The sequence below is a fragment of the Camelina sativa genome, chromosome 11 (genome assembly GCF_030686135.1).
Source record: "Camelina sativa cultivar CO46 ecotype springtype chromosome 11, ASM3068613v1".
In the NCBI taxonomy this organism is placed as follows: Eukaryota; Viridiplantae; Streptophyta; class Magnoliopsida; order Brassicales; family Brassicaceae; genus Camelina; species Camelina sativa.
In genome coordinates this window covers 25,028,285-25,053,845 of record NC_141890.1, presented here as the reverse complement: position 1 = coordinate 25,053,845, position 25,561 = coordinate 25,028,285, and the positions used below count along the sequence as shown (strand labels likewise).

The window sequence follows — 25,561 nt, the reverse complement described above, 5'->3', positions numbered from 1 at the left end:
GTGTATACCATATTTTTATTTTAACTTTTTAGCATCAATATTTTAAATAAAAACAAAAACAAAGAACGAGTAACAAAGACACTCTAGAGTCTAGATTAATGGTTTATAACTTAAGTAATCCATGCAGACGCGCTGTGTCGTTGTTACCCTATTTAATATTAGCTTCAAACGCAACAACTTTTATTCGCCCCTTATCCAACGATTCTTAATTTCTTACAATATACTTTAATCTTCAAATCCATATAGTATATATAATACTTACTATACCTAGTCATTACCATCAACTCTTTTATTCCCTTTTCCTACTTCAATCAACCTGGCAAAAGAAAATTCTAACTCGTTTTCATTTCTCATCATTAAGAAAAAGAAAAAAAAATGGAGAGGGTCCAAAGTACGAATCTACACGCTTACATCCTTATTGCAATAGCCCTCTTCTTGTCTTTGTCAAGATCATCTCATGCAACAAAACAATTCAATGTGTTGAGCTTCGGAGCTAAACCTAACAGTATTGATGACTCAGCTCCAGCTTTTGTCAAGGCATGGGATGCAGCGTGCGGGTCCACTGATGCAGCCGTTATTTACGTGCCGAAAGGACGGTATCTGGTTAGCCCTGTTCGTTTCAATGGTGTGGGTTGCAAGAGTCTTAATATTGTCTTCAGGATCGATGGCACTCTTGTTGGTTCGGAGGATTACATGTTTCTTGGGAAAGAAGCAAACTGGCTCAGCTTTGAACGAGTCAGTGGAGTTTCCGTTATCGGTGGTTCTCTCGACGCCAAGGGACCCTCGTTGTGGTCTTGTAAAGCTTCATCTAGCAACAACTGCCCAGCTGGTGCTACGGTACGCCCATTATCCTTTATATTTACAAAATTACAATGGTACTGTTGCAAGAACTTATCAATAACTTTTGAACAAAACCCTAAATCTCTGACTGTTTTTTTGTTTGTGTGAATGATGTAGACAATGAGTTTTGTGGAGTCGAGTAGAATCAAGGTGAAGGGAGTACTATCACTGAACAGCCAAATGTTCCACATTGTCATCAACCGATGCCGTGATGTTAAGCTCGATGATATTCAAATCGTGGCTGATGGAAAAAGTCCTAACACAGATGGCATCCATGTCCAGCTATCGACCGATGTTGAGATCCGTAACACTTCCATCAAAACCGGTGACGACTGTATCTCTATTGGCCCTGGAACCAAGAACTTGTGGGTCGAACGAGTCAAATGTGGCCCTGGTCATGGAATCAGGTGAGTCCCATAAGTCAGAAAAAGAAAACTATAAATTTTACAATACAGATTCTAATATATATTACATCCTCTATTTGTAAATTTTAAATTTTACAAGATTAAAAAATAAGTTTCTAATATATAAGCGAAGATCAACGTCAATTAGTATGAGACCTTTTGGGAAGCAGCCCAATAAAAAATCCGTGAGTGCTGGACCACTTGGGCCAAAACGGATAATATTATACTAATAGGAGAGTTGGCTCGTGCTTGGAAAACCAACAATACTCTATATATGCACCCCATATGAAACGTACGTGTGTATATAATAATACAATTGTCTTTTTATCTAAAATGAAGCATTGGGAGCTTGGGAAAGGATAGAGAAGAAGAAGGAGTTCAAAATGTGACGGTGAAGAAGACAGTGTTTGTAGGAACAGACAATGGATTAAGAATCAAGTCATGGGCTAATCCAACATCTGGTTTTGTTCAGAGGGTTCGGTTCTTAGACTCTCTCATGTTCAATGTCAAGTTTTCCATAATTATTGACCAACACTATTGCCCTCATAACATCAACTGTCCTTCTCAGGTAACTTATTTATTTATTAGGTGCATTTTTTTTTTTTATATATAATAAAAGATGAGTTGAATTGGTGTACATGAACAATTACTCTCACGACTTATAAACGTGTTAATTAAGGAAAAAAACAATGTACATGAGTTAGAGAGGAGTTAAGCATCTCACTTTACAATTTCTTTTCTTGATGATAATGAACTAGGAATCGGGAGTGAGGATAAACGATGTAATTTATCAAGGCATAAGAGGAACATCAGCTACGAAAATTGCTGTAAAATTGGACTGCAGTTCTAAAACTCCATGCACGCGTATTAGAATGAAGGACATTAATTTGAGATATGCTAATGAAGCTGCACAATCTTCATGTGTCAATGTCCTTGGTGATAGTACTCTTGGTAATTTGGTCAAACCCCAAGCCTGCTTCTGATTCTCATTCAATTCAATAAAATTCATAAAGATGCAATGATGGGGTTGAAAAGATATATGTACATTTGAAGAAACCCAATCAAAATTTCGTTCACCAAGTCTCTCTAATTAGATCTTCTTATATTAATAGTAGGGAGTCACATCATGATCTCTTTAGTTGTTTGTTTATACTTCAGTTGTTGTTCCAAATTTGTGGGACCTCAGTTCCATCTCTTCTTCTGTTTTAGAAATGAAAAAAATAAAAATAAAAAATAAAGGTGGTCTAAAGTCTAAACTATGCCATAAATTAAAAAGGATATTGTGTTTACTTCAAGAGCATGAAAAATAATAAGAATGGTGATATCATGCATGATTCATGGTTCCGATCAACAAACCCAAATAGAGGATGAAAGAAGATTAATACTAATTTAGAAACCAAAAATAAAAAGATTTTGATACCATGAATCGTATGAATATAACTGAGATAGATGATATATGAGAGATACTTTTATAAAGCTTTAAACAAAACAAATTTTACATTTTATATATGCAATGCCTATAAGCAGCGGCATTTGAACCTTTTTATTTACAACCTGACTTGATGATCCATTAAAAAATATATATATATTACAGATTTTGTTGAACATATATTACAGATCTACATGACATTCTTTGGCTTAAATCTACATGAACAGATTTTGAGCCTCCATTGATGGTTTCATGTAGATTTAAGCCAAAGAATGTCTAGAAGTGGGACGAATCTCCTCGGCATGAGCAGTGGGGACATAAACTGCATTCACAAGAGAGCTGTTTCTTCGCCCATAGAAAATGTAAACAAGCACTCCAATGAAAAGCCACACCGATACACGAGCCCATGTCGAAGCTCTAAAACATTAGAAAGACAAAATGTTATTATTACAGTAAACTCATCCGTTAGTAATTTACAAATCTGGTGTAATGATCCATAACTCACCCAAGGTTTACCAAGAGGTACATGTTGATAAGAATGCATACAATAGGCAAAAGCGGAACAAACGGGCAAATGAAGGCTGTATAATACGAAAGAGTTATACGTTACAACTCAAACCTTCCGATTTGTAGCCAAATGAAATGCTTACTATAAAACATTAGGCTGGTTTGTTTTTAGGAAAAACAAAGACATCAGTACCTCCAGAATGCCCAAAACTGTGTCTAGCATCATCCTGATCTATGCAACTCAGAACAATCAAACCAACAAGAAGGAACAATCCACCAACACCACATACAGAATATCTGAGGACTCTGTTGATAATTTGCATAAAAATGGAGCTAAGTATTCTATTTTGAATTCCAGTAAGAGACATAAGCTCAAGTAAATAAACGGTTGATGAACTAACCCTGGAAAGCGGAAGCTTGACGCTGCATAGCTTAAAAGGAAGTTTCCAATACAAGTAACCATAATGCTCCAACCAGCGAGTTTTCTTCTGTTTTCTTTATTGGGAACCCCTACAGAATCAACAACAGATGTGAACCTTTTGCTTAGTCCAAGACAAGAGATGATGAGCAAACATATAGAGCTAGTTTGCAAAAATGATTAGTAACTTACATCCTCCTTGAGCTTCTTGCTTCTCCACAATTGAAGCATCAGTTTGGCAAAGTAAAGGTTGTTTCAATCTAATGGAAGTCCCAACGTGACTGGATGAGTTCTTTTCATCACATTGGAAGGGAACAGAACAAATCCTCTCTTGAAGTGATGACGGAAGGGGCACCTGATAAAAGCGTAGTCAGTCTAGTGCATAGCATTGTAAAGGAGTTGGGGATTCTGGTTTGTCCATTGGAAGATAGTTAGAGACTTCTCTCCTTAACGAAGTATAAAGAAAACGTTTATGGTTCCGATCATATTATTACCTCATCTGGAGGAACATATCTGACTATCAACACTGATACTGCAACCATTGTAAATGCAACAAGTGTCCCGACACTCACCTACACCAACTAAAGCTTGTCAAGTTCTAGTTACAGGCTAAGTGGTGCTTTAAGTACTTAACCAGGTAATTTTGGTTAATCATAATGTGTTAATTACCATTCCCGCCAGTTGCGAAACATCCATAAAGAAAGCTAAGACTGCTGCACACAAACCAGTTGTTATGGTTCCATTAACAGGTACCTGTGTGCGTTGATTCACATTTGAGAAAAATGAAGGCAAGAGACCATCCCTAGCCATTGCCATCAGAATCCGCGGCTGAAAAACGAATAAGCTCTTTAATGAATAAGTTGGTCTTTCACCGCTCAAGCAACAATTACTTAGCAAAGAGTATGGTACAACATGAATCCTGAAATCTATAGATCTTAACACTTGAATTATGTTTATTAGTTTACCTGAGGGAGAATGGAACCCATTAATGCAGAACAAAGAGCCATGACAGCACCTAAAGTTATCAAATACCTATAAGAGAAAAAGGCAATGGAAAAAAAAAAACAAATCAAACTCTAAACAAGTCCAGTCAATGAACAGTATTGCATCTTAACCAACTCATGGACTTACGCAGCCCATTGAATTCCATGACTAGCAAATGCGGAGGATATTGGAGTGTCAGGGTCCATAGCATAATAAGGCACCAAACCAACAATAACAACAGAGACCATCATGTATAGCAAACAACAAAGCAGGAGTGAAAGACCAATACCAAGCGGTAAATCCCGCTGGGGATTTTTCACCTGAAACAGCAATGTTAAGTATATAAACCAATGCAACCTTCAAAATATGATACTGCAACATTACATGATACGAACCTCCTCTGCCATACTTGCAACTGAGTCAAACCCAATGTAAGAAAAGAAAACAGTAGCAGATCCAGTAAGCATTCCATCAACACCATATGGAAAATACCTATGAAACGAAAACTATAATGTCATATAGCTTCCACCGTACAATATGATGGTCGTAGCATCAGCATAAGGAATGGACAATTCACCCTGTTGGAAGCTCATAACCAACCCAACCCGTCTTGAAACACAGGTAACTACCAGCTATTATGACAAATAGCATAACAAAGACATTTGCTGTTGTTACAATTCCCTGAGCAAATGTGCTCTGTAGAGAAGAGATATTTCACTTTAAAAACCAAAAACAGTTCAGCAGAGTTGAGTCTGTCCAAACGAAGTAATTGAAATAAATATGAAATCTATACCTCCTTCACTCCAGTGCACAAGAGGCCTGTTACAATGAACACTAGTACAGCAGCACACGGGTCAACAACAATATCAAGGCCTGGGATTTGATGACGAGCTAATATTGTAGGGAAACAATCTTCACCACCAAAAATCATTGCCTATCATATTATATTAGAATGTCATTCACATGATAACGAAACAATTTCCAAACGTTTATATAAAAGGTAAAAAATTCCCTTTACTGTTATCTATAGCTATAAATATCATTCCAGCTATCACAAGAATCCTTGACAAAATGAGGTCATTGGCTTAAGATTCCCAGCTCAAACAGCAACATAAGAATGCAAAGAAAATGATCTTATAGAGCTTTAATAGTCTCTATGGAAATCCCTGCTAACCATAGTAATAGCTCTATGAAAAGAATTGGTCAACATGCATGCAATACAACGCTACTAAACTTCAATTCAACAAAACAATATAACACCATTCTTCAAGAAACAAAACAATGAATGTACACGATGCAAGCCTAGATCCATCAGTCTGAAATGCAAGGAAGAGAAGATATATCAATCAGTGAAAGGGTAAAAACCAGATTAGGAGATATGCCACGAGCAACTGTTGAACCACCAATAGTGTATTCCAGAATCAGTGCCCAGCCAATCAACCACGCAACACTGCAATAACAAGAATTTCATAACCAAACGCAATGAGTAAAAAACCATCGAGTGACGAAGAAAAGCCCAAGAACCGCTACATAACTAAATAATCAAGTAAAATATGTTACCCTTCACCAATGCAAATGTAGGAATAATGATAGGCACTCCCAGCTGAAGGGAAACGACTAGAGAGTTCTGCATAGCAAAACGCTGAAAGGGCAGCTGATATTCCAGCTATAAGGAAGGAAAAAGCAAGAGCAGGTCCTGAATGCTCTCTAGCCACTGTTCCCACAAGTATATAAACCCCTGCTCCAATCGTTGATCCAACACCTAAAAATTGTGAAAACCAAACTCTTAAGCTTTAGTGAAGAACATAGCCAAAACAAACACAAACCCAACATTTACTCCTTAAAGATACATATATATATAAGTAAACAGATGGAATCATCCTATCAAAAACAAGCAGAAACAGAGGATTATTACAAAGTCAACACACAAAAAGCTTCAATCTTTGAAAACCATCTACGGATCAGATTACATGATAAGAAAACTCATCGACTATCTAAGAAACCCAGATTCCTAAATCATCATTATTACGAGAGTTCAGTTCAAGAAAATGAGATACCAATTGCAATCAAGTGAGGAAAGGTCAAAGCTTTGGCGAGCTGGTGGTGATGATGAGTCTGGGATGATGTGCCATTTGAAGAAGAGTCGACTTGTTTCCTTCTTACTAAATTTCTTAAGAAACCCCATGAATGATCACCACCACCACCTTCGTTTTGCGTATCCACCATAAAACCCATTAACACACACAACACAGCACAACACTTGGGAAAGTATTATTTGATGGAGAACCAATATTCTTTAGATAGACATTATTACAAGTACGTCTTCTTTTCTTTTTTTTGGGGACAAATACAAACTACAAGTACTGTACGTCTTTATTTGCCCAAAAATTGACATAAAAATGTCGGAGTCAGTATTAACTACATCTGAGTTTCAGCCATATAATAATTCTGAATCTGTATTTGGGATTTTTTTAAGAATTGACTCAGTTAGCTGTCGTATGTGTGCTACTAGCCTTCCCTATCCGTTTGATATATTCTGATTTCTACAAATTTTATTTTTCTGTCTTTTCCTGGTAAAATAAAAGGGATGACAGTTAAAAATTTGGATGGTACATAAATTAGCAGTATAGTTAAATATGGTACACAATGATATTAAAATCGTTAAATTAATTTTGTTGAGTTTGTACAAGTTAAAAATAGTTTCTTAGTACGTAAAAATTTGGCTTTCAAAGTTAATAACTGAAATAATTATGAGATTATGAGTAGTTAGTTAATAGGGGAAAAATCTCAAGAAAAAAAAAAACATGACTTATATTTATGACAACTAAAAAAGTTAATTTTTTTTTGGTAAATATGAAATAAGTCATATTTTCTTTATGATTTTTTCCATAAATATTCTTCTTTTTTATGATTAATTTAGTATAAGTGTCTAAAAGAAAAGATGTTTAGAGCACATTTATCAGCTCAATATAATCATAATAATAAATAATAATAATAAAAATAAAGAAGATAAGTATGAGAGAAAGAAGAAAAATGTCACTAGAGTCATATCAATCAAAATAGCCATGTGTCCATTAATCATTGATTTATTTAATAAACATCAATTAAACTATAATTATAATTTATAATAAAACAATAAAAATTTCTTTTTTGAGATACCAACAATCAAACGAATCTTCTTCAACGGGATATGCTCCTAATATACATAGAAAAACGTGTTTAATTTCTTAGTTCATTACTTTTTTTTTTAATTAAAGACATCCAACCTCTATTATTTTACTAATGGAGATGGCCTAATAGATTAAAAAGCTAAATCATATCTCATCCATCAACCAGTTTGGTTTGAAATAACTTGAGGAAGGCCTCCGCATCTGGTTTCGATCTCAAGTTCTCAATCATCACTTGGTTATAATTAATCTGTTTTTTAAGTTCTCTCCCTTCGTTTTTTCTTCTTTTCTTTTTCGTTAAAAGATGTAAAAGTGTTGCTAGGTGGATTCGAACCTGAAAACAAACAAATTTTCTCTCTTAGTTTTAAATATAGCTTTTACATTTCATACAATAAATTAATAGAAGAAAAATAAACCTCCATGTACCATGCAAAACGCATCTACCTGCCCCGTCCCCATCCTCCATGTCACTATTGGAAGCGTTAAAAAAATACGTTCATGACGTTAACATGTTAATGACTACCACACCAGCAAATATTAGTTTTCGCAACTGGCTAATTGGCTCTGAATATTTAATGTAATTGATCCGTTATCCTTCTTGCTAATTAACCCGTCAGAAATTTGACTTTTGTGGCCGGTCATCAAGAACATATATATTTTTTGAACACATATTATATATAATCTTATATAAAAACGATAACAACATTGACGATACCTTAAAATTTTACCAATATTTTTTGAAGTCAGAGAAAATGACGACGCAACTGATATGAGCCTATGACAGACAAAAACTTATAAAATAAAAGTTATCTGGCACTGTGGCACATAATCTCGACGACAAATGGACTCTTCATGCCTTTCAGCCCAACTAAAGAAATAATAACAGGGAAGTGAGATAATCGCATATATATGTTTTATCAAAATTCTTGGACTTGTTGCTAATAGACTCTAACTCTAGCTAGTAAAGAGATGAAGACGGACGTTAGCATACCTCCAGACGCATCTTGTATTTGCAGATGTTGTCTACAGAGTTTTCGTTTTCTTGTCTTTCCTTTCGCTTCCTCAAAGACTAGATTTCCTATTTGATCTCCACATGTTGGAGATGGTGGCATGTATGCACTGGCACCTATATGACCATGAGCCTATATTAGCCGATATATGAACAAAGAAAATTATGACAAAACTACATAAACACAAATTTTAAGTTCTTTTGATGAGCTTATATATGTTTTTCCTCCTTCAAATCCAAACTCCATGTTTTTCAAACAATTTTTTTTAAAGTCTTTCTTTTTATTAGTATATATATCATCTTAATGAAATATAAAACTAATATTAATCTTGTAGCTTTCAAATTCAATCTGGTTCAAAATTTTGCTAATAGAGAATTGTTTTTGTGATAGGTGAGATAGATTTTTATACATAGATGTACTTACGTAGCATGCGGTGTGTAGCTCCAACACGAGAAAAATGGGATAAAATGAGAAGAAACAAAGACAGGAACAGAGAAATATAAGCTGTCTTCGTAGCCATTGTTGACCGACCCTATCATACGTTCCTCTTAATTCTAAATGCTTACAGGGATTATCATATAGATAAACTTATATAAAGCAGCAGCAACTTTTCAATTTGAAGGACTTCAAAACTTTAGTGGCAATAAATGCACGCGCTAAGTTTTGCAGCTAAACTATCTTTTCGATATGTTTTATGTTGGCTATGGTCCATATTGTCCAATGTCCACCATATGGCCCATATGATTGCTTATAATTCAGTATGAAGTGGACAGAGAGGCTCCTACGTAAGTTTTTGGACTCCATAAATTGATCCTTTCACATATATATATCATCATGAAATTCATAGTGATTTTAATTTATTTATAAATTGGTATTTCTTATTTTATATTATAAAATATTAATTTATAGAAGTATTATTTAATTATTAAAACATTTGAAAAATTATCTATAATTTTTCAAAAATAAGATTAGACTTTTTAAACTATATTTTTTATGGTTTTGGAATTAAAATTTTAATATTTAGAACTAAATTTTTTTGAAATAAATTACAAACAAATTCAGGTTTATACATGATATACATAAATTCAAAATATGATTATCGACCTCAGTTTTCGTATCTTAACAGTTTATAAGACTATCAAAATAAAGTGATGAATATTTAGAAATTGAAAATTTCAAAAAAGAAAATGGCTATTTTTATGATATTTTCATTTGAAAATTATTATTAATAATTATTTTACAAAGATGAGGTATAGGAAAAAATTCATTTAAATTAAAATGAATTTAGAAACTAATTAAATAATTCTAAAACTATATATATAATTAATACAATAAAAATATAATGGGTTGCTTTTCTGTTCCGACATATTAGCTTCTGTATTGAACCAGGTGTTAACACTTATCAGTAAAACTTAATAACCTATCAAATTATAACAATTAATAGATGCAGCTTTTCTCTTCCTTACGTGGACAAAGCAAATCAAATCTCTTCTTTACGTGGACAAAGCAAATCAAAAACGGTTTGTAACACTGCCTTTAATTAATTGCTAAATTAATGTTCTTCGTCGCCGTCATACCAACTCTCGACCGACTCTCCTCGACCGACTCTCTTTACCAATCGTTAGTCGATTGATTGATTGCTTGTGGTGGATTTCACAACAATGGAGTACATAAACCCAGAAGGTCTTCGATTAGATGTCGCCGATTCAATGAGGTATGTTTCCCATCTCTCTATTCCTTGTCTTTGTTTGATTCAACGATATACTTATATATGAACACAAAAATTTCAACTTTGTTTTTAGTTCTGCTGTTTTCGAGATGGGAAATACCAAAGAAATTGCAGCTGTCTATGGTCCAAGAGAGATACTTAATTTGACCTATAAAGATTGGTGCTTTAGTTGTATATAATCCAGTGATTTAAGCGAATTGGTTAATATCTGTATGTATCTATCTCGGTGAGAGCATTTTATCTCCGACGGAGAAACCAAGTTGCATATCTAATCTTAAGCTGATCGGAGATTTGAAAGTGTTGGTGCACGCAGATCTGCTATATTATATTGCTTCATCGAAGATTCTGACTGAGGTTGACTAAGTTTGAGTTTCTCTGCGAATTGTCTCTTTGATCTGTATCGTTAAAGAAACAGAGGAGGAAGAAGATGACGTCGGGGACTAGAATGCCGACATGGAGGGAGAGAGAAAACAACAAGAGGAGAGAGAGACGACGGAGAGCAATGGCAGATAAGATCTTCACCGGATTGAGAATGTACGGTAACTACGAGCTTCCTAAGCATTGCGATAACAACGAAGTTCTTAAAGCACTCTACAACGAAGCTGGTTGGATCGTCGAGCCTGATAGCACCACTTACCGCAAGGTTCATTTTTTTCTCCAATCTGGATCTCATTTTTTTTTTTATCTCTGTGCTTACTCAGATTTAAAACAAGAGCATGCATTGGTATTTATATGCTTTCCTGAGTTGCCAAAGCTTCTGCAGAAGGTTTTCAACTATGTGATAAGTTCCCTTAAATTGATAAATAAAGATGAAGATCAAACAAGAAAGAGAAGAGAAGGAGAATAGAAGGAGAAGGAGAAGAGAAGTGTATTCGGGAATCGGAGAAGGAGAAGAGAAGCTGATGATTTGTTCAATGTGTTAATTGTTCTTGTATATGATCCTTTAATAATTAAAAGATTTTGTGTGCTGGGGAGGATAACCTCGTGCCCACCCTTCTGTTATTGACAACACAATGCTTCTTAAGAAGTTTGCTGGTGAAGAAGGAGAAGGGGTTGATGTGCAAAAGCTGTTTGCTTACATTGGACTGTTTACACTTGTTGCTCTCTGGTGGCTTGGTATACTAATATCTTCCATATTTTAGTTTTGCAAGTGTATCATCCAAAACATAACATATGAGACAGGGAATTGTTTGTCTCTTGATCAAAAGTTTGTGTTTTTGGTTGTTTGTTTTCAGTGTGGCCATTAACAGCACTCGGGATTGAACCCAAGTTTACCATACCACACTCTAAAAGTTGATGAAGTTGTCTTAGCCAACGGTTTTGTTGGAAGTGTCCTCTCTGACTATTTTTGGTACGTTACAATGATTCTATGTTGTCAGCTTGATGATTCCAAGTCTCTAGCATTTAGCGACAATTTTTCCAAAAACTCATCATCTACAGAAACGCTATCATTAGAAATATACCATAGCAACAACATAAAAAGGAACACTAACCTGTCTCAAACGCAAAAGCTGGAGAATCTTCTTGCTCTTAGGGTCAATGGCATTGATACTGCAAAATAATTCAAGGAACAACATATACTCTCTTCTTTTTCTTCTTCTTCTTATTATTTTTATTGTCGAATGGGGATCAGAGGAATCAAGCACCAAAGATTCCAATCTACCTAGCACGAACGGGAAACATAATCGAAATCTGCTAGAAGACAATCTTTTCAAATTTCGTTAATAACAAAAAAAACATCACGGTTAAACAAAATAAAAAAGGGCTCCTGAATTGGACTGACACACAATGGGCTTTTTATTTCTACCCTGTTCGAATACTTTCTAAATAAACCAACTAATCAGTTCTACAGTAAAATAAAATATTAACAATACGTTGTTGCTTGCTCTTGCCTTGTTTTATCTTCTTGTTCCTATCTCCACATTCCCTTCATACTGTATATAGTGAGTCATACGTTGTTGCTTGCTCTTGCCTTGTTTTATCTTCTTGTTCCTATCTCCACATTCCCTTCATACTGTATATAGTTTTATAGTCAAAAAACATGGTTTTCCCCAAGCGTTCATTTTTAAGTTGTTCAATTCTTCTTCTTCTGAAAATCTTGTTATAATGGCACTTTTTCATGTCCTTAAATTCACATATTAGGTAAGTATGGCTCACGGCATGGAGCTAATTCCTAAGCGTTGGACCTATGATGTGTTTTTAAGTTTACGGGGAACAGATGTGCGGAAGAACTTTGTAAGTCATCTCTACAATGGTTTTAGAAGATGTGGCATAAATACATTTATGGATGATGTGGAATTGGCAGTGCCGACCTGGAGATATTCGATGCTTAAAGCAAATAAAAAATGTACGCCCCAAAAAAAAAATTTCGCGTCACAAAATAAATAAAAACTTAACTAGTTTATAAGAGTTCTAACGAAAAAATGTTAATAATAAGCAAAAAAAAAAAACATTAGTTTTGTTTATCGCGAAAGATAATTCTCCTTGCCTTCATTCCTACAAATTCATTCATCAATTTTTGGTAATCGAGCTTCTCAACCTGTTCTTGCTCTATAGATATCAACGCCAAACCATTCAATCGATCCTGAGACATAGTCGAGCGTAGATAATTTTTTATGAGCTTTAATTTGAGCTTTAATTTTGAAAAACTTCTCTCCGCAGAAGCAACCGAAACCGGAATGGTAAGTAATATACGATAGGCAATCCATGTGTTTGGATAACAACCATCCATTCTTTTCAAAAATTCCAACACTTCAACCGGTTTTGTAATATCTTTTGGCAACACATCCCTTAAAAGTTTCAGCTCCATAAACAGATCTTCTCCATCTACATCTGAATGCAACATATGTCTGCATAATCCTTGAAACGACCCGACCCGTTTTTTTTTTTAAATAATAATAATAACAATTACAATATATAATTAAGCATCACATACTACTTAATTAAACCGACCTAAACCACAATACAACATTAAACCAGCAATAACCAATACAGAAAGCGGACACATACCAAAAATACAAAACCGATATAACATCAATACAATAATATTCCTACCCATTCTATCCAGCAACCTAACATGCTGCTAACCAAGGTTCCAACATAAACAACATAACCAACAACACACAAACGAGACCCTAGATCATCCTCCTCCTCATCGCTCTGATTCCACGTCACAACCTGCACACCACAAACAACAATTGAGATGCGTAAGTATTATCACAAATACTTAGTGAGGCAATCCTCCCATCCATTGGGCTATACACACAAGCAACTGAGATCTAATGTTTAACAAACAACAAATAAACACAATCAACCATGAAAACACACAAGCTGGTGTCGACCGACACTAGGCCCAGAGTGGTGTCGAACGACACCGATCCCGCAGATACGCTTCGCTCGAAGCCGATCAACGAATCTCTGTTTCCAATCATCTCAAATCCGTCCCAAACTCACCCAAAAGCTTCAGGAACCTATAAGAACCATAACACAACCTCCACAAGCAAGAACAACACCACAAAACACAACAAATCAAGCAAACAAGGATTCTCAGACTTAGATAAGCCATGGTCATGCACTCACCTCTTTTGCAGGAAGATTTGATTGAGAAACAGTGGAACAACACCTTAAGAAGCTTCTCCTTCGTTTTCAACAGCCACACTCCTTCCCACAGTAACATATCTCACCAAAAACCACCAAGAACAAGCCAAAATCTCTCAAGAACGCAAACTCTCACTTTTCTCTCTTTTCTTTTGCAAACGGCGACAAAACATCCAAAAACCCTCGACCTGGGTTGCCTCTACACTTATATACTCGGTTAAGACAAACCAATTAACCCAAACCAACCCAAAACCGCGAATTAAAACAATCTGGTCAAACCACAAAAGCAGGTGGCAATCGGCACATCCTTGGTGTCGATCGACACCCACCACCAAATCCCAATATTTGGTTCACGGATGTTACAGGTGTCGACCGACACCCACTTGGTGTCGACCGACACCGATCCCGCAGATACGCTCTGCTCGAAGCCAATCAACGAATTTCTGCTTCCAATCATCTCCAATCCGTCCCAAACTCACCCAAAAGCTTCATGAACCTATAAGAACCATAACACAACCTCCACAAGCAAGAACAACACCACAAAACACAACAAATCAAGCAAACAAGGATTCTCAGACTTAGATAAGCCATGGTCATGCACTCACCTCTTTTGCAGGAAGATTTGATTGAGAAACGGTGGAACAACACCTTAAGAAGCTTCTCCTTCGTTTTCAACAGCCACACTCCTTCCCACAGTAACAGATCTCACCCAAAACCACCAAGAACAAGCCAAAATCTCTCAAGAACACAAACTCTCACTTTTCTCTCTTTTCTTTTGCAAACGGCGACAAAACATCCAAAAACCCTCGACCTGGGTTGCCTCTACACTTATATACTCGGTTAAGACAAACCAATTAACCCAAACCAAACCAAAACCGCGAATTAAAACAATCTGGTCAAACCACAAAAGCTGGTGTCGATCGGCACATCCTTGGTGTCGATCGACACCCACCACCAAATCCCAATATTTGGTTCACGGATGTTACAGGTGTCGACCGACACCCACTTGGTGTTGACCGACACCGATCCCGCAGATACGCTCCGTTCGAAGCCGATCAACGAATCTCTGTTTCCAATCATCTCCAATCCTTCCCAAACTCACCCAAAAGCTTTAGGAACCTATAAGAACCATAACACAACCTCCACAAGCAAGAAGAACACCACAAAACACAATAAATCAAGCAAACAAGAATTCTCAGACTTAGATAAGCCATGGACATGCACTCGCCTCTTTTGCAGGAAGATTTGATTGAGAAACGATGGAACAACACCTTAAGAAGCTTCTCCTTCGTTTTCAACAGCCACACTCCTTCCCACAGTAACAGATCTCACCCAAAACCACCAAGAACAAGCCAAAATATCTCAAAAACACAAACTCTCACTTTTCTCTCTTTTCTTTTGCAAACGGCGACAAAACATCCAAAAACCCTCGACCTGGGTTGCCTCTACACTTATATACTCGGTTAAGACAAACCAATTAACCCAAACCAACCTAAAACCGCGAATTAAAACAATCTGGTCGAACCAGAAAAGCTGGTGTCGATCGACACCCACCCCCAAATCCCAATATTTGGTTTACGGATGTTACAATTCTCCCCCACCAACAAGGATTCGACCTCGAATCCTGCAGCACCATCCATCCGCCAAAGACCTCCGTGCCACCATCAACACGGCCCGCACACCCTCCGGCCGGACTGAACACCGTCAACCAAGGTTTTTTGTGCCACTATTGCAACAGCCCGCACACCTCCAACTGAACCCTCGAGGTCTCCCTCTAGTCAATATACTCACATCCAAGACGGTATTTGATCACAACTCAGTGCTTCCCCCGTCTGCGGTCACAACCAACGAATCATGCCGGCTCGCTATCAGGCTAACCACCTTTAAGCTACGTCATCCAGGAAGTCACTCACACTCCCCCCGCTCTCAGGTCTCAACCTTCGAGTCATACCGACTCACTGCCAGGCCACAACCTACAGCTACGGTATCCAGGGAGTCACTCACACCCACTCCCCCCGCTCTCGGGTCGCAACCCTCGAGACATACCGGCTCACTGCCGAGCCGCGACTCACAGCTACGGTATCCAGGGAGTCTCAAAATCCCGCTCTTGGGTCGTCACCTTAACGCGCACTCTCGGATTGTCATCCGAAACAAACATACCACTCCCACTCTCTCGCCACAAAGTCTATCGAGCTATCGGTATCACATGAGTTAGGCCCACACGGCCTTGAGCAAACAAGTCTGATGTCATCAAGTATCTCCCGACTAGAACTACCTCAACACTTCCGCAAGAACATTGAAATGTCCTACGGCCAACACTCGCCACAAAGGCTACCGAGACGTCACAAAGACCCTAAACACGTCACAAAAACCACACCAACGTCCCGCAGGACCGCCACTAGGCCACAAAAATGTCCAAAAGAACCTTTAACATTCCCGCCACTCCATGCATTTCACATCCCCTTTCCAAAAATAGACAAGTCTTATCTATTCATAGAACTTTCTATTTATGGACATTGTTCTTTTCTGGAACTTCCTATTTAAGGAAACTTTCCATTTCTAGAATTCCCAAGCTATTTCCTTTCCACTCGACACACGAGTCAAAAACCCAACAAACTCCATTTGCAAAACATCCACTACCATAAATCACGGCCAACAGTATTTCTCGATACCGGCGTGATCTACCAGTTTCCAACAACTTTTCAATAGCCAACTGCACCTCCCGCACAGAAGCTAAAAACACTACACAACTAACAAAACATAAAACAACTTCCCGTGGAATCTCATTGAAGGCTCGAAGAGGATGATACTAGGACTCCATACCACAAACAAATTGACTAACTACTCATAATCAATTCTATCACACAACATCAAGCATCAACCATCATAGAGATCAACTCAACCAATTAAATCCCTAAACCGCTCTAGACCATCCAGTTAACCGTCCTAGAACCGTATAGGCTCTGATACCAAAATGAAATGACCCGGCCCGTTTTTTTTTTAAATAATAATAATAACAATTATAATATATAATTAAGCATCCCATACTACTTAATTAAACCGACCTAAACCACAATACAACATTAAACCAGCAATAACCAATACACACAGAGGAAACATACCAAAAATACAAAACCGATATAACATTAATACAATAATATTCCTACCCATTCTATCCAACAACCTAACATGCTGCTAACCAAGGTTCCAACATAAACAACATAACCAACAACACACAAACGAGACCCTAGATCATCCTCCTCCTCATCGCTCTGATTCCACGTCACAACCTGCACACCACAAACAACAATTGAGATAAGTAAGTATTATTACAAATACTTAGTGAGGAAATCCTCCCATCTACTGGGCTATACACACAAGCAACTGAGATCCAATATTTAACAAACAACAAATAAACACGACCAACCAGGAAAACACACGCAACACACAAGCTGGTGTCGACCGACACCAAAGTGGTGTCGATCGACACTAGGCCCAGAGTGGTGTCGACCGACACCGATCCCGCAGATACGCTCTGCTCGAAGCCAATCAACGAATTTCTGCTTCCAATCATCTCCAATCCGTCCCAAACTCACCCAAAAGCTTCATGAACCTATAAGAACCATAACACAACCTCCACAAGCAAGAACAACACCACAAAACACAACAAATCAAGCAAACACGGATTCTCAGACTTAGATAAGCCATGGTCATGCACTCACCTCTTTTGCAGGAAGATTTGATTGAGAAACGGTGGAACAACACCTTAAGAAGCTTCTCCTTCGTTTTCAACAGCCACACTCCTTCCCACAGTAACAGATCTCACCCAAAACCACCAAGAACAAGCCAAAATCTCTCAAGAACACAAACTCTCACTTTTCTCTCTTTTCTTTTGCAAACGGCGACAAAACATCCAAAACCCTCGACCTGGGTTGCCTCTACACTTATATACTCGGTTAAGACAAACCAATTAACCCAAACCAACCCAAAACCGTGAATTAAAACAATCTGGTCAAACCACAAAAGCTGGTGTCGATCGGCACATCCTTGGTGTCGATCGACACCCACCACCAAATCCCAATATTTGGTTCACGGATGTTACAGGTGTCGACCGACACCCACTTGGTGTCGACCGACACCGATCCCGCAGATACGCTCCGTTCGAAGCCGATCAACGAATCTCTGTTTCCAATCATCTCCAATCCTTCCCAAACTCACCCAAAAGCTTTAGGAACCTATAAGAACCATAACACAACCTCCACAAGCAAGAAGAACACCACAAAACACAATAAATCAAGCAAACAAGGATTCTCAGACTTAGATAAGCCATGGACTTGCACTCACCTCTTTTGCAGGAAGATTTGATTGAGAAACGATGGAACAACACCTTAAGAAGCTTCTCCTTCGTTTTCAACAGCCACACTCCTTCCCACAGTAACAGATCTCACCCAAAACCACCAAGAACAAGCCAAAATCTCTCAAGAACACAAACTCTCACTTTTCTCTCTTTTCTTTTGCAAACGGCGACAAAACATCCAAAAACCCTCGACCTGGGTTGCCTCTACACTTATATACTCGGTTAAGACAAACCAATTAACCCAAACCAACCCAAAACCGCGAATTAAAACAATCTGGTCGAACCAGAAAAGTTGGTGTCGATCGACACCCACCCCCAAATCCCAATATTTGGTTTATGGATGTTACAATTCTCCCCCACCACCAAGGATTCGACCTCGAATCCTGCAGCACCATCCATCTACCAAGGACCTCCGTGCCACCGTCAACACGGCCCGCACACCCTCCGGCCGGACTGAACACCGTCAACCAAGGTTTTTTGTGCCATTATCGCAACAGCCCGCACACCTCCAACTGAACCCTCGAGGTCTCCCTCTAGTCAATATACTCACATCCAAGACGGTATTTGATCACAACTCAGTGCTTCCCCCGTCTGCGGTCACAACCAACGAATCATGCCGACTCGCTATCAGGCTAACCACCTTTAAGCTACGTCATCCAGGAAGTCACTCACACTCCCCCCGCTCTCAGGTCTCAACCTTCGAGTCATACCGACTCACTGCCAGGCCACAACCTACAGCTACGGTATCCAGGGAGTCACTCACACCCACTCCCCCCACTCTCGGGTCGCAACCCTCGAGACATACCGGCTCACTGCCGAGCCGCGACTCACAGCTACGGTATCCAGGGAGTCTTAAAATCCCGCTCTTGGGTCGTCACCTTAAAGCGCACTCTCGGATTGTCATCCGAAACAAACATACCACTCCCACTCTCTCGCCACAAAGTCCATCGAGCTATCGGTATCACATGAGTTAGGCCCACACGGCCTTGAGCAAACAAGTCTGATGTCATCAAGTATCTCCCGACTAGATCTACCTCAACACTTCCGCAAGAACATTGAAATGTCCTACGGCCAACACTCGCCACAAAGGCTACCGAGACGTCACAAAGACCCTAAACACGTCACAAAAACCACACCAACGTCCCGCAGGACCGCCACTAGGCCACGAAAATGTCCAAAAGAACCTTTAACATTCCCGCCACTCCATGCATTTCACATCCCCTTTCCAAAAATAGACAAGTCTTATCTATTCATAGAACTTTCTATTTATGGACATTGTTCTTTTCTGGAACTTCCTATTTAAGGAAACTTTCCATTTCTAGAATTCCCAAGCTATTTCCTTTCCACTCGACACACGAGTCAAAAACCCAACAAACTCCATTTGCAAAACATCCACTCCCATAAATCACGGCCAACAGTATTTCTCGATACCGGCGTGATCTACCACTTTCCAACAACTTTTCAATAGCCAACTGCACCTCCCGCACAGAAGCTAAAAACACTACACAACTAACAAAACATAAAACAACTTACCGTGGAATCTCATTGAAGGCTCGAAGAGGATGATACTAGGACTCCATACCACAAACAAATTGACTAACTACTCATAATCAATTCTATCACACAACATCAAGCATCAACCATCATAGAGATCAATTCAACCAATTAAATCCCTAAACTGCTCTAGACCATCCAGTTAACCGTCCTAGAACCGTATAGGCTCTGATACCAAAATGAAATGACCCGGCCCGTTTTTTTTTTAAATAAGAATAATAACAATTATAATATATAATTAAGCATCCCATACTACTTAATTAAACCGACCTAAACCACAATACAACATTAAACCAGCAATAACAAATACACACAGCGGAAACATACCAAAAATACAAAACCGATATAACATTAATACAATAATATTCCTACCCATTCTATCCAGCAACCTAACATGCTGCTAACCAAGGTTCCAACATAAACAACATAACCAACAACACACAAACGAGACCCTAGATCATCCTCCTCCTCATCGCTCTGATTCCACGTCACAACCTGCACACCACAAACAACAATTGAGATGAGTAAGTATTATTACAAATACTTAGTGAGGAAATCCTCCCATCTACTGGGCTATACACACAAGCAACTGAGATCCAATGTTTAACAAACAACAAATAAACACAACCAACCAGGAAAACACACGCAACACACAAGCTGGTGTCGACCGACACCAAAGTGGTGTCGATCGACACTAGGCCCAGAGTGGTGTCGACCGACACCGATCCCGCAGATACGCTCTACTCGAAGCCAATCAACGAATTTCTGCTTCCAATCATCTCCAATCCGTCCCAAACTCACCCAAAAGCTTCATGAACCTATAAGAACCATAACACAACCTCCACAAGCAAGAACAACACCACAAAACACAACAAATCAAGCAAACAAGGATTCTCAGACTTAGATAAGCCATGGTCATGCACTCACCTCTTTTGCAGGAAGATTTGATTGAGAAACGGTGGAACAACACCTTAAGAAGCTTCTCCTTCGTTTTCAACAGCCACACTCCTTCCCACAGTAACAGATCTCACCCAAAACCACCAAGAACAAGCCAAAATCTCTCAAGAACACAAACTCTCACTTTTCTCTCTTTTCTTTTGCAAACGGCGACAAAACATCCAAAAACCCTCGACCTGGATTGACTCTACACTTATATACTCGGTTAAGACAAACCAATTAACCCAAACCAACCCAAAACCGCGAATTAAAACAATCTGGTCAAACCACAAAAGCTGGTGTCGATCGGCACATCCTTGGTGTCGATCGACACCCACCACCAAATCCCAATATTTGGTTCACGGATGTTACAGGTGTCGACCGACACCCACTTGGTGTCGACCGACACCGATCCCGCAGATACGCTCCGTTCGAAGCCGATCAACGAATCTCTGTTTCCAATCATCTCCAATCCTTCCCAAACTCACCCAAAAGCTTTAGGAACCTATAAGAACAATAACACAACCTCCACAAGCAAGAACAACACCACAAAACACAATAAATCAAGCAAACAAGGATTCTCAGACTTAGATAAGCCATGGACATGCACTCACCTCTTTTGCAGGAAGATTTGATTGAGAAACGATGGAACAACACCTTAAGAAGCTTCTCCTTCGTTTTCAACAGCCACACTCCTTCCCACAGTAACAGATCTCACCCAAAACCACCAAGAACAAACCAAAATCTCTCAAGAACACAAACTCTCACTTTTCTCTCTTTTCTTTTGCAAACGGCGACAAAACATCCAAAAACCCTCGACCTGGGTTGCCTCTACACTTATATACTCGGTTAAGACAAACCAATTAACCCAAACCAACCCAAAACCGTGAATTAAAACAATCTGGTCGAACCAGAAAAGCTGGTGTCGATCGACACCCACCCCCAAATCCCAATATTTGGTTTATGGATGTTACAATTCTCCCCCACCAACAAGGATTCGACCTCGAATCCTGCAGCACCATCCATCTGCCAAGGACCTCCGTGCCACCGTCAACACGACCCGCACACCCTCCGGCCGGACTGAACACCGTCAACCAAGGTTTTTCGTGCCACTGTCGCAACAGCCCGCACACCTCCGACTGAACCCCCGAGGTCTCCCTCTAGTCAATATACTCACATCCAAGACGGTATTTGATCACAACTCAGTGCTTCCCCCGTCTACGGTCACAACCAACGAATCATGCCGGCTCGCTATCAGGCTAACAACCTTTTAGCAAAGAAATGTATTCTTGGATATTGTTTATTATTGTACAAAGAAATGTATTCTTGGATATTGCTTGTTTATTCATTGGGATGGATAGAGACTATGTGAAATTACCCGACCTGTTTTTTTAATAATAATAATAATAATAATAATAATAATAATAATAATAATAATAATAATAATAATAATAATAATAATAATAATAATAATAATAATAATAATAATAATAATAATAATAATAATAATAATAATAATAATAATAATAATAATAATAATAATAATAGTCTAAACTAGTGGTTTCATATCCACTATCCACCTAACCACAATCACACAACAGCGGATAACATAAACAATACCATTGAACCAATAATCCAATAACCAATAACCAATATTAAATCATAACAATTAACCAATAATCCAAAACATCATGAATCAAAGAACCAACAATCCTAAACAACATTTTAGGGATTCAATACTAGCAACCTAATAGAAGCAAGACAACAACCAATTGAACCACTAGAATATCCTCCTCTTCATTGTCTTGAATCCACGATCACACTTTGCCTCTACCTGCACCACAAATACAAATTGAGATGCATGAGTATTTGATAAACACTTAGTGAGGCAATCCTCCCATCTACTGGGATATACACACAAGCAACTGAAATACCAATGTCCAAAATAATCAACAATCAAGACATACAAACCAGGGAACAAGTATCATCTTCGCTGGAAGGGAGGTGTCGACCAACACCAGCCAAGTGTCGACCGACACTGGCTATTGGTGTCGACCGACACTACCCCACACTGTCGATCGATGCTGGCCCATGGTATCGACCGACACCCTCCTGGTGTCGATCGACACTGTCTCCGCAGACGCGATCTGCATCGAAGCCGAGAGTCGAATCCCGTTTCTCATCACCTCCAATCTGTCCAAAACTCGACCAAAAGCCATATAAATCCGTAGAAACCCTATACCAACCATAACAAGGAAGAAAAAACACCACAACAACACCAAACAAGCAAGACAAAGGAAATCTCAGACTTAGATCAGCCATGGTCATTCACTCACCTCTTTGCATGAAGTTTCTGACCAACAATGACGAATCCAACACCTTAAAAAGCTTATCCTTCGTTCCTAACTCTAGATCTCCACTCCACAGGAACAGATCTCTCAAAACTAGCTAAGAATCTCTCCAAAAAGCCTCCAACTCTCAATAACTCTTTTTCTCTTTTTTTTTTCTCTCTAAACACTATGGAACGACGACAAAATAACACTTCCCAAAACCCTTTTCGTCGACTTCACACTTAAATAGCCCAGTTCTAAGGTTTTCTCAAACCAAACCGGCTCAAATCGACAATTACGACAAACTCGCCGAACCAGAAATCATTGGTGTCGACCGACAGCACCCTTGGTGTCGATCGACACCCATCCCCAAAACTTACATTTTAGTTCTGATAAATCGTTCGCATGTTTCAATAATAGGGTACAAACGCAACAAAAGGACTTAGCATGAAAGTTGAAGTTATGAATGTTCAGTACTTCGAAGCTGAAGCTTTTGCAAAGATGCATGAGCTGAGATTGTTACAACGTAGCTATGTAAATCTCAGTGGAAGCTATGAGCATTTCCCAAAAGATCTACGATGGTTGTGTTGGCATGGGTTTTCATTAGAATCTTTTCCAACAAACTTAAGCTTAGGGTGTTTAGTCGCTTTGGACATGCAGTACAACAACCTTAAATGACTTTGGAAAGGTCACTCGGTATGTGGAAATATTGTATAAACACATAAATGTACACTTACATTGATATAGTGATTTCATCTTATTCTCTCTTTTCTTGTAGCATCCTCAACCGGCTAATATGCTGAAATACCTTGATCTCAGTCAATCTGTCTACCTTAGAGAGACTCCAAATTTTTCTTATTTCCCAAACGTCGAGAAGCTGATACTGATGAATTGCAAAAGCTTGGTTCTGGTTCACAAGTCGATTGGCACTCTTGACAAAAAGCTAGTACTATTAAATCTAAGCAGTTGCATCGAGCTTGACGTGCTCCCTGAAGAACTTTATATGTTGAAGTCACTCGAAACTCTCGTTCTCTCAAACTGTTCAAAACTTGAGAGACTGAGTGATTATATAGGAGAATTGGAATCCTTGATAATTCTTTTTGCAGAATTTACTGCTCTAATGGAAATACCCTCTACGATCAACCAGCTGGAGAAACTAAAAATACTCTTTCTTAACAGTTGCAAAGGATTATTGAGTGACGATATCAAAGATCTATATTTTGAAAAGAGTCGTTCTACTTCTCTGTTGCGTCCACTCTCATTAAACGGTTTGAGCTACCTGAAAAATTTATCTCTGAGTTACTGCAATCTGTTTGATGAGTTCCAAAAGATATAGATAGTTTATCTTTTCTCAAGAATCTTGATTTACGTGGCAACAATTTTTGCAATTTGCAATTCAAATTTGCTAGTCTAACAAATCTTTATGATCTCCAATTAAGTGATTGCCTAAAAACTTCACTCAATCCTTAATTTACCTAGAAGCTTGGGTTTTTTAGACGTGGGAAAATGCATCTCGTTGGAAAGAATTCCAGATCTTTCTAAATGCTCTGATTTGTATATACTAATCCTCAGAGTCTGCCTCAGCCTTGTTGAGACCCCAGGGATCTATAATCTGGAAAAGTTAGGCTCCATCAACATGGAAATATGCAAACTTGCATTAAAGACTACTATTGAAATGATGCTCGAGGTTTGTTTTAGTTGATCTGGTTTATTCTCACATATAGGTTAATGATATTTCATCAAGCATTGTAGTCAATACAAGACTATCCTGATCGTGATTAATTAAATGGTTTGTGTTGTAGAATTGGCTTAAGAGGAACCACAAATGCATTTATCTTCCAAGACACTGCGTTCCAAACTGGGTTAGCCATAAGGAAGAGATGTGCCCATTGAGATTTACTATTCTTGAGATTCCCAACTCTGATCTAGTGGTAGGGTACACCTTATGGACGAATTGTGTGAGTCCAATATTTCCTAGGGCCATCATGGTGAGAAATCTTACCAGAGGCGGTACATGGACACATATGATCAAGAAACTAAGCTCCTTGATAAATCTGAACTTTTTGACCAACGATTTCTGCATAGAAATAGGGGACCAAATGGAAGTTGATGTGGACTACGATGATAAAACCATTATTCTTGAGACTAGATTTGCTCTTGCTTACAACACAAAAGACTCCTCAGAATTTAGCTTTGGTGATATCCAGTTTACATTTGAGGAAGATTTTCTTTCCCATACTTGTGATGGTATGTATTTACGTTGTATCCAGACATGATCTGTTACAAGCAGTTGTACATT

At 38.4% G+C, this 25,561-nt stretch overlaps 4 protein-coding genes across 4 annotated transcripts; 2 read left to right on the top strand and 2 right to left on the bottom strand.

Moving 5' to 3' along the window:
* The first annotated feature begins 300 nt into the window (after positions 1–300).
* LOC104728222 (polygalacturonase-like) lies at positions 301–2,514 on the top strand. Its single transcript, XM_010447242.2, has 4 exons — positions 301–837; positions 958–1,247; positions 1,584–1,812; positions 2,003–2,514. Exons 1-4 carry the CDS (start codon positions 376–378, stop codon positions 2,225–2,227), a joined length of 1,206 nt encoding a protein of 401 aa, XP_010445544.1. The 5' UTR covers positions 301–375; the 3' UTR covers positions 2,228–2,514.
* Positions 2,515–2,699: 185 nt separating this feature from the next.
* LOC104724055 (cationic amino acid transporter 3, mitochondrial) lies at positions 2,700–7,086 on the bottom strand. Its single transcript, XM_010442499.3, has 15 exons — positions 6,640–7,086; positions 6,143–6,344; positions 5,948–6,032; positions 5,376–5,516; positions 5,160–5,278; positions 4,978–5,074; positions 4,730–4,902; positions 4,564–4,630; positions 4,268–4,426; positions 4,093–4,170; positions 3,791–3,953; positions 3,582–3,690; positions 3,374–3,486; positions 3,179–3,254; positions 2,700–3,090 (listed from the first exon to the last, which is right to left on the bottom strand). Exons 1-15 carry the CDS (start codon positions 6,815–6,817, stop codon positions 2,934–2,936), a joined length of 1,917 nt encoding a protein of 638 aa, XP_010440801.1. The 5' UTR covers positions 6,818–7,086; the 3' UTR covers positions 2,700–2,933.
* A 581-nt stretch (positions 7,087–7,667) lies between these two features.
* On the bottom strand, positions 7,668–9,349 carry LOC104724053 (uncharacterized). Its single transcript, XM_010442496.3, has 4 exons — positions 9,183–9,349; positions 8,741–8,875; positions 8,176–8,219; positions 7,668–8,083 (listed from the first exon to the last, which is right to left on the bottom strand). Exons 1-4 carry the CDS (start codon positions 9,277–9,279, stop codon positions 7,904–7,906), a joined length of 456 nt encoding a protein of 151 aa, XP_010440798.1. The 5' UTR covers positions 9,280–9,349; the 3' UTR covers positions 7,668–7,903.
* Positions 9,350–12,636: 3,287 nt separating this feature from the next.
* LOC147934354 (uncharacterized) lies at positions 12,637–25,538 on the top strand. Its single transcript, XM_087472603.1, has 5 exons — positions 12,637–12,723; positions 23,683–23,796; positions 24,041–24,573; positions 24,835–24,949; positions 25,065–25,538. The coding sequence occupies exons 1-5, from the start codon at positions 12,637–12,639 to the stop codon at positions 25,536–25,538; spliced, it is 1,323 nt and encodes a 440-aa protein (XP_087328729.1).
* Positions 25,539–25,561: the final 23 nt, after the last annotated feature.

What these genes read in the sequence shown, in the direction of transcription:
- LOC104728222 (XM_010447242.2), top strand. Translation starts at nt 376, where the DNA reads ATGGAGAGGGTCCAAAGTACGAATCTACACGCTTACATCCTTATTGCA. An exon ending in ACTGCCCAGCTGGTGCTACG is followed by an intron (nt 838 to 957) that starts GTACGCCCATTA and finishes TGAATGATGTAG; the next exon opens with ACAATGAGTTTTGTGGAGTC. An exon ending in ACATCAACTGTCCTTCTCAG is followed by an intron (nt 1,813 to 2,002) that starts GTAACTTATTTA and finishes ATAATGAACTAG; the next exon opens with GAATCGGGAGTGAGGATAAA.
- LOC104724055 (XM_010442499.3), bottom strand. Translation starts at nt 6,817, where the DNA reads ATGGGTTTTATGGTGGATACGCAAAACGAAGGTGGTGGTGGTGATCAT. An exon ending in TGGGTTCCATTCTCCCTCAG is followed by an intron (nt 4,427 to 4,563) that starts GTAAACTAATAA and finishes TTCGTTTTTCAG; the next exon opens with CCGCGGATTCTGATGGCAAT. An exon ending in TACCTCTTGGTAAACCTTGG is followed by an intron (nt 3,091 to 3,178) that starts GTGAGTTATGGA and finishes CTAATGTTTTAG; the next exon opens with AGCTTCGACATGGGCTCGTG.
- LOC104724053 (XM_010442496.3), bottom strand. Translation starts at nt 9,279, where the DNA reads ATGGCTACGAAGACAGCTTATATTTCTCTGTTCCTGTCTTTGTTTCTT. An exon ending in AGCTACACACCGCATGCTAC is followed by an intron (nt 8,876 to 9,182) that starts GTAAGTACATCT and finishes ATGGTCATATAG; the next exon opens with GTGCCAGTGCATACATGCCA. An exon ending in AGGTAGATGCGTTTTGCATG is followed by an intron (nt 8,084 to 8,175) that starts GTACATGGAGGT and finishes GTTTGTTTTCAG; the next exon opens with GTTCGAATCCACCTAGCAAC.
- LOC147934354 (XM_087472603.1), top strand. Translation starts at nt 12,637, where the DNA reads ATGGCTCACGGCATGGAGCTAATTCCTAAGCGTTGGACCTATGATGTG. An exon ending in CAGATGTGCGGAAGAACTTT is followed by an intron (nt 12,724 to 23,682) that starts GTAAGTCATCTC and finishes TTTCAATAATAG; the next exon opens with GGTACAAACGCAACAAAAGG. An exon ending in CTATTGAAATGATGCTCGAG is followed by an intron (nt 24,950 to 25,064) that starts GTTTGTTTTAGT and finishes TTTGTGTTGTAG; the next exon opens with AATTGGCTTAAGAGGAACCA.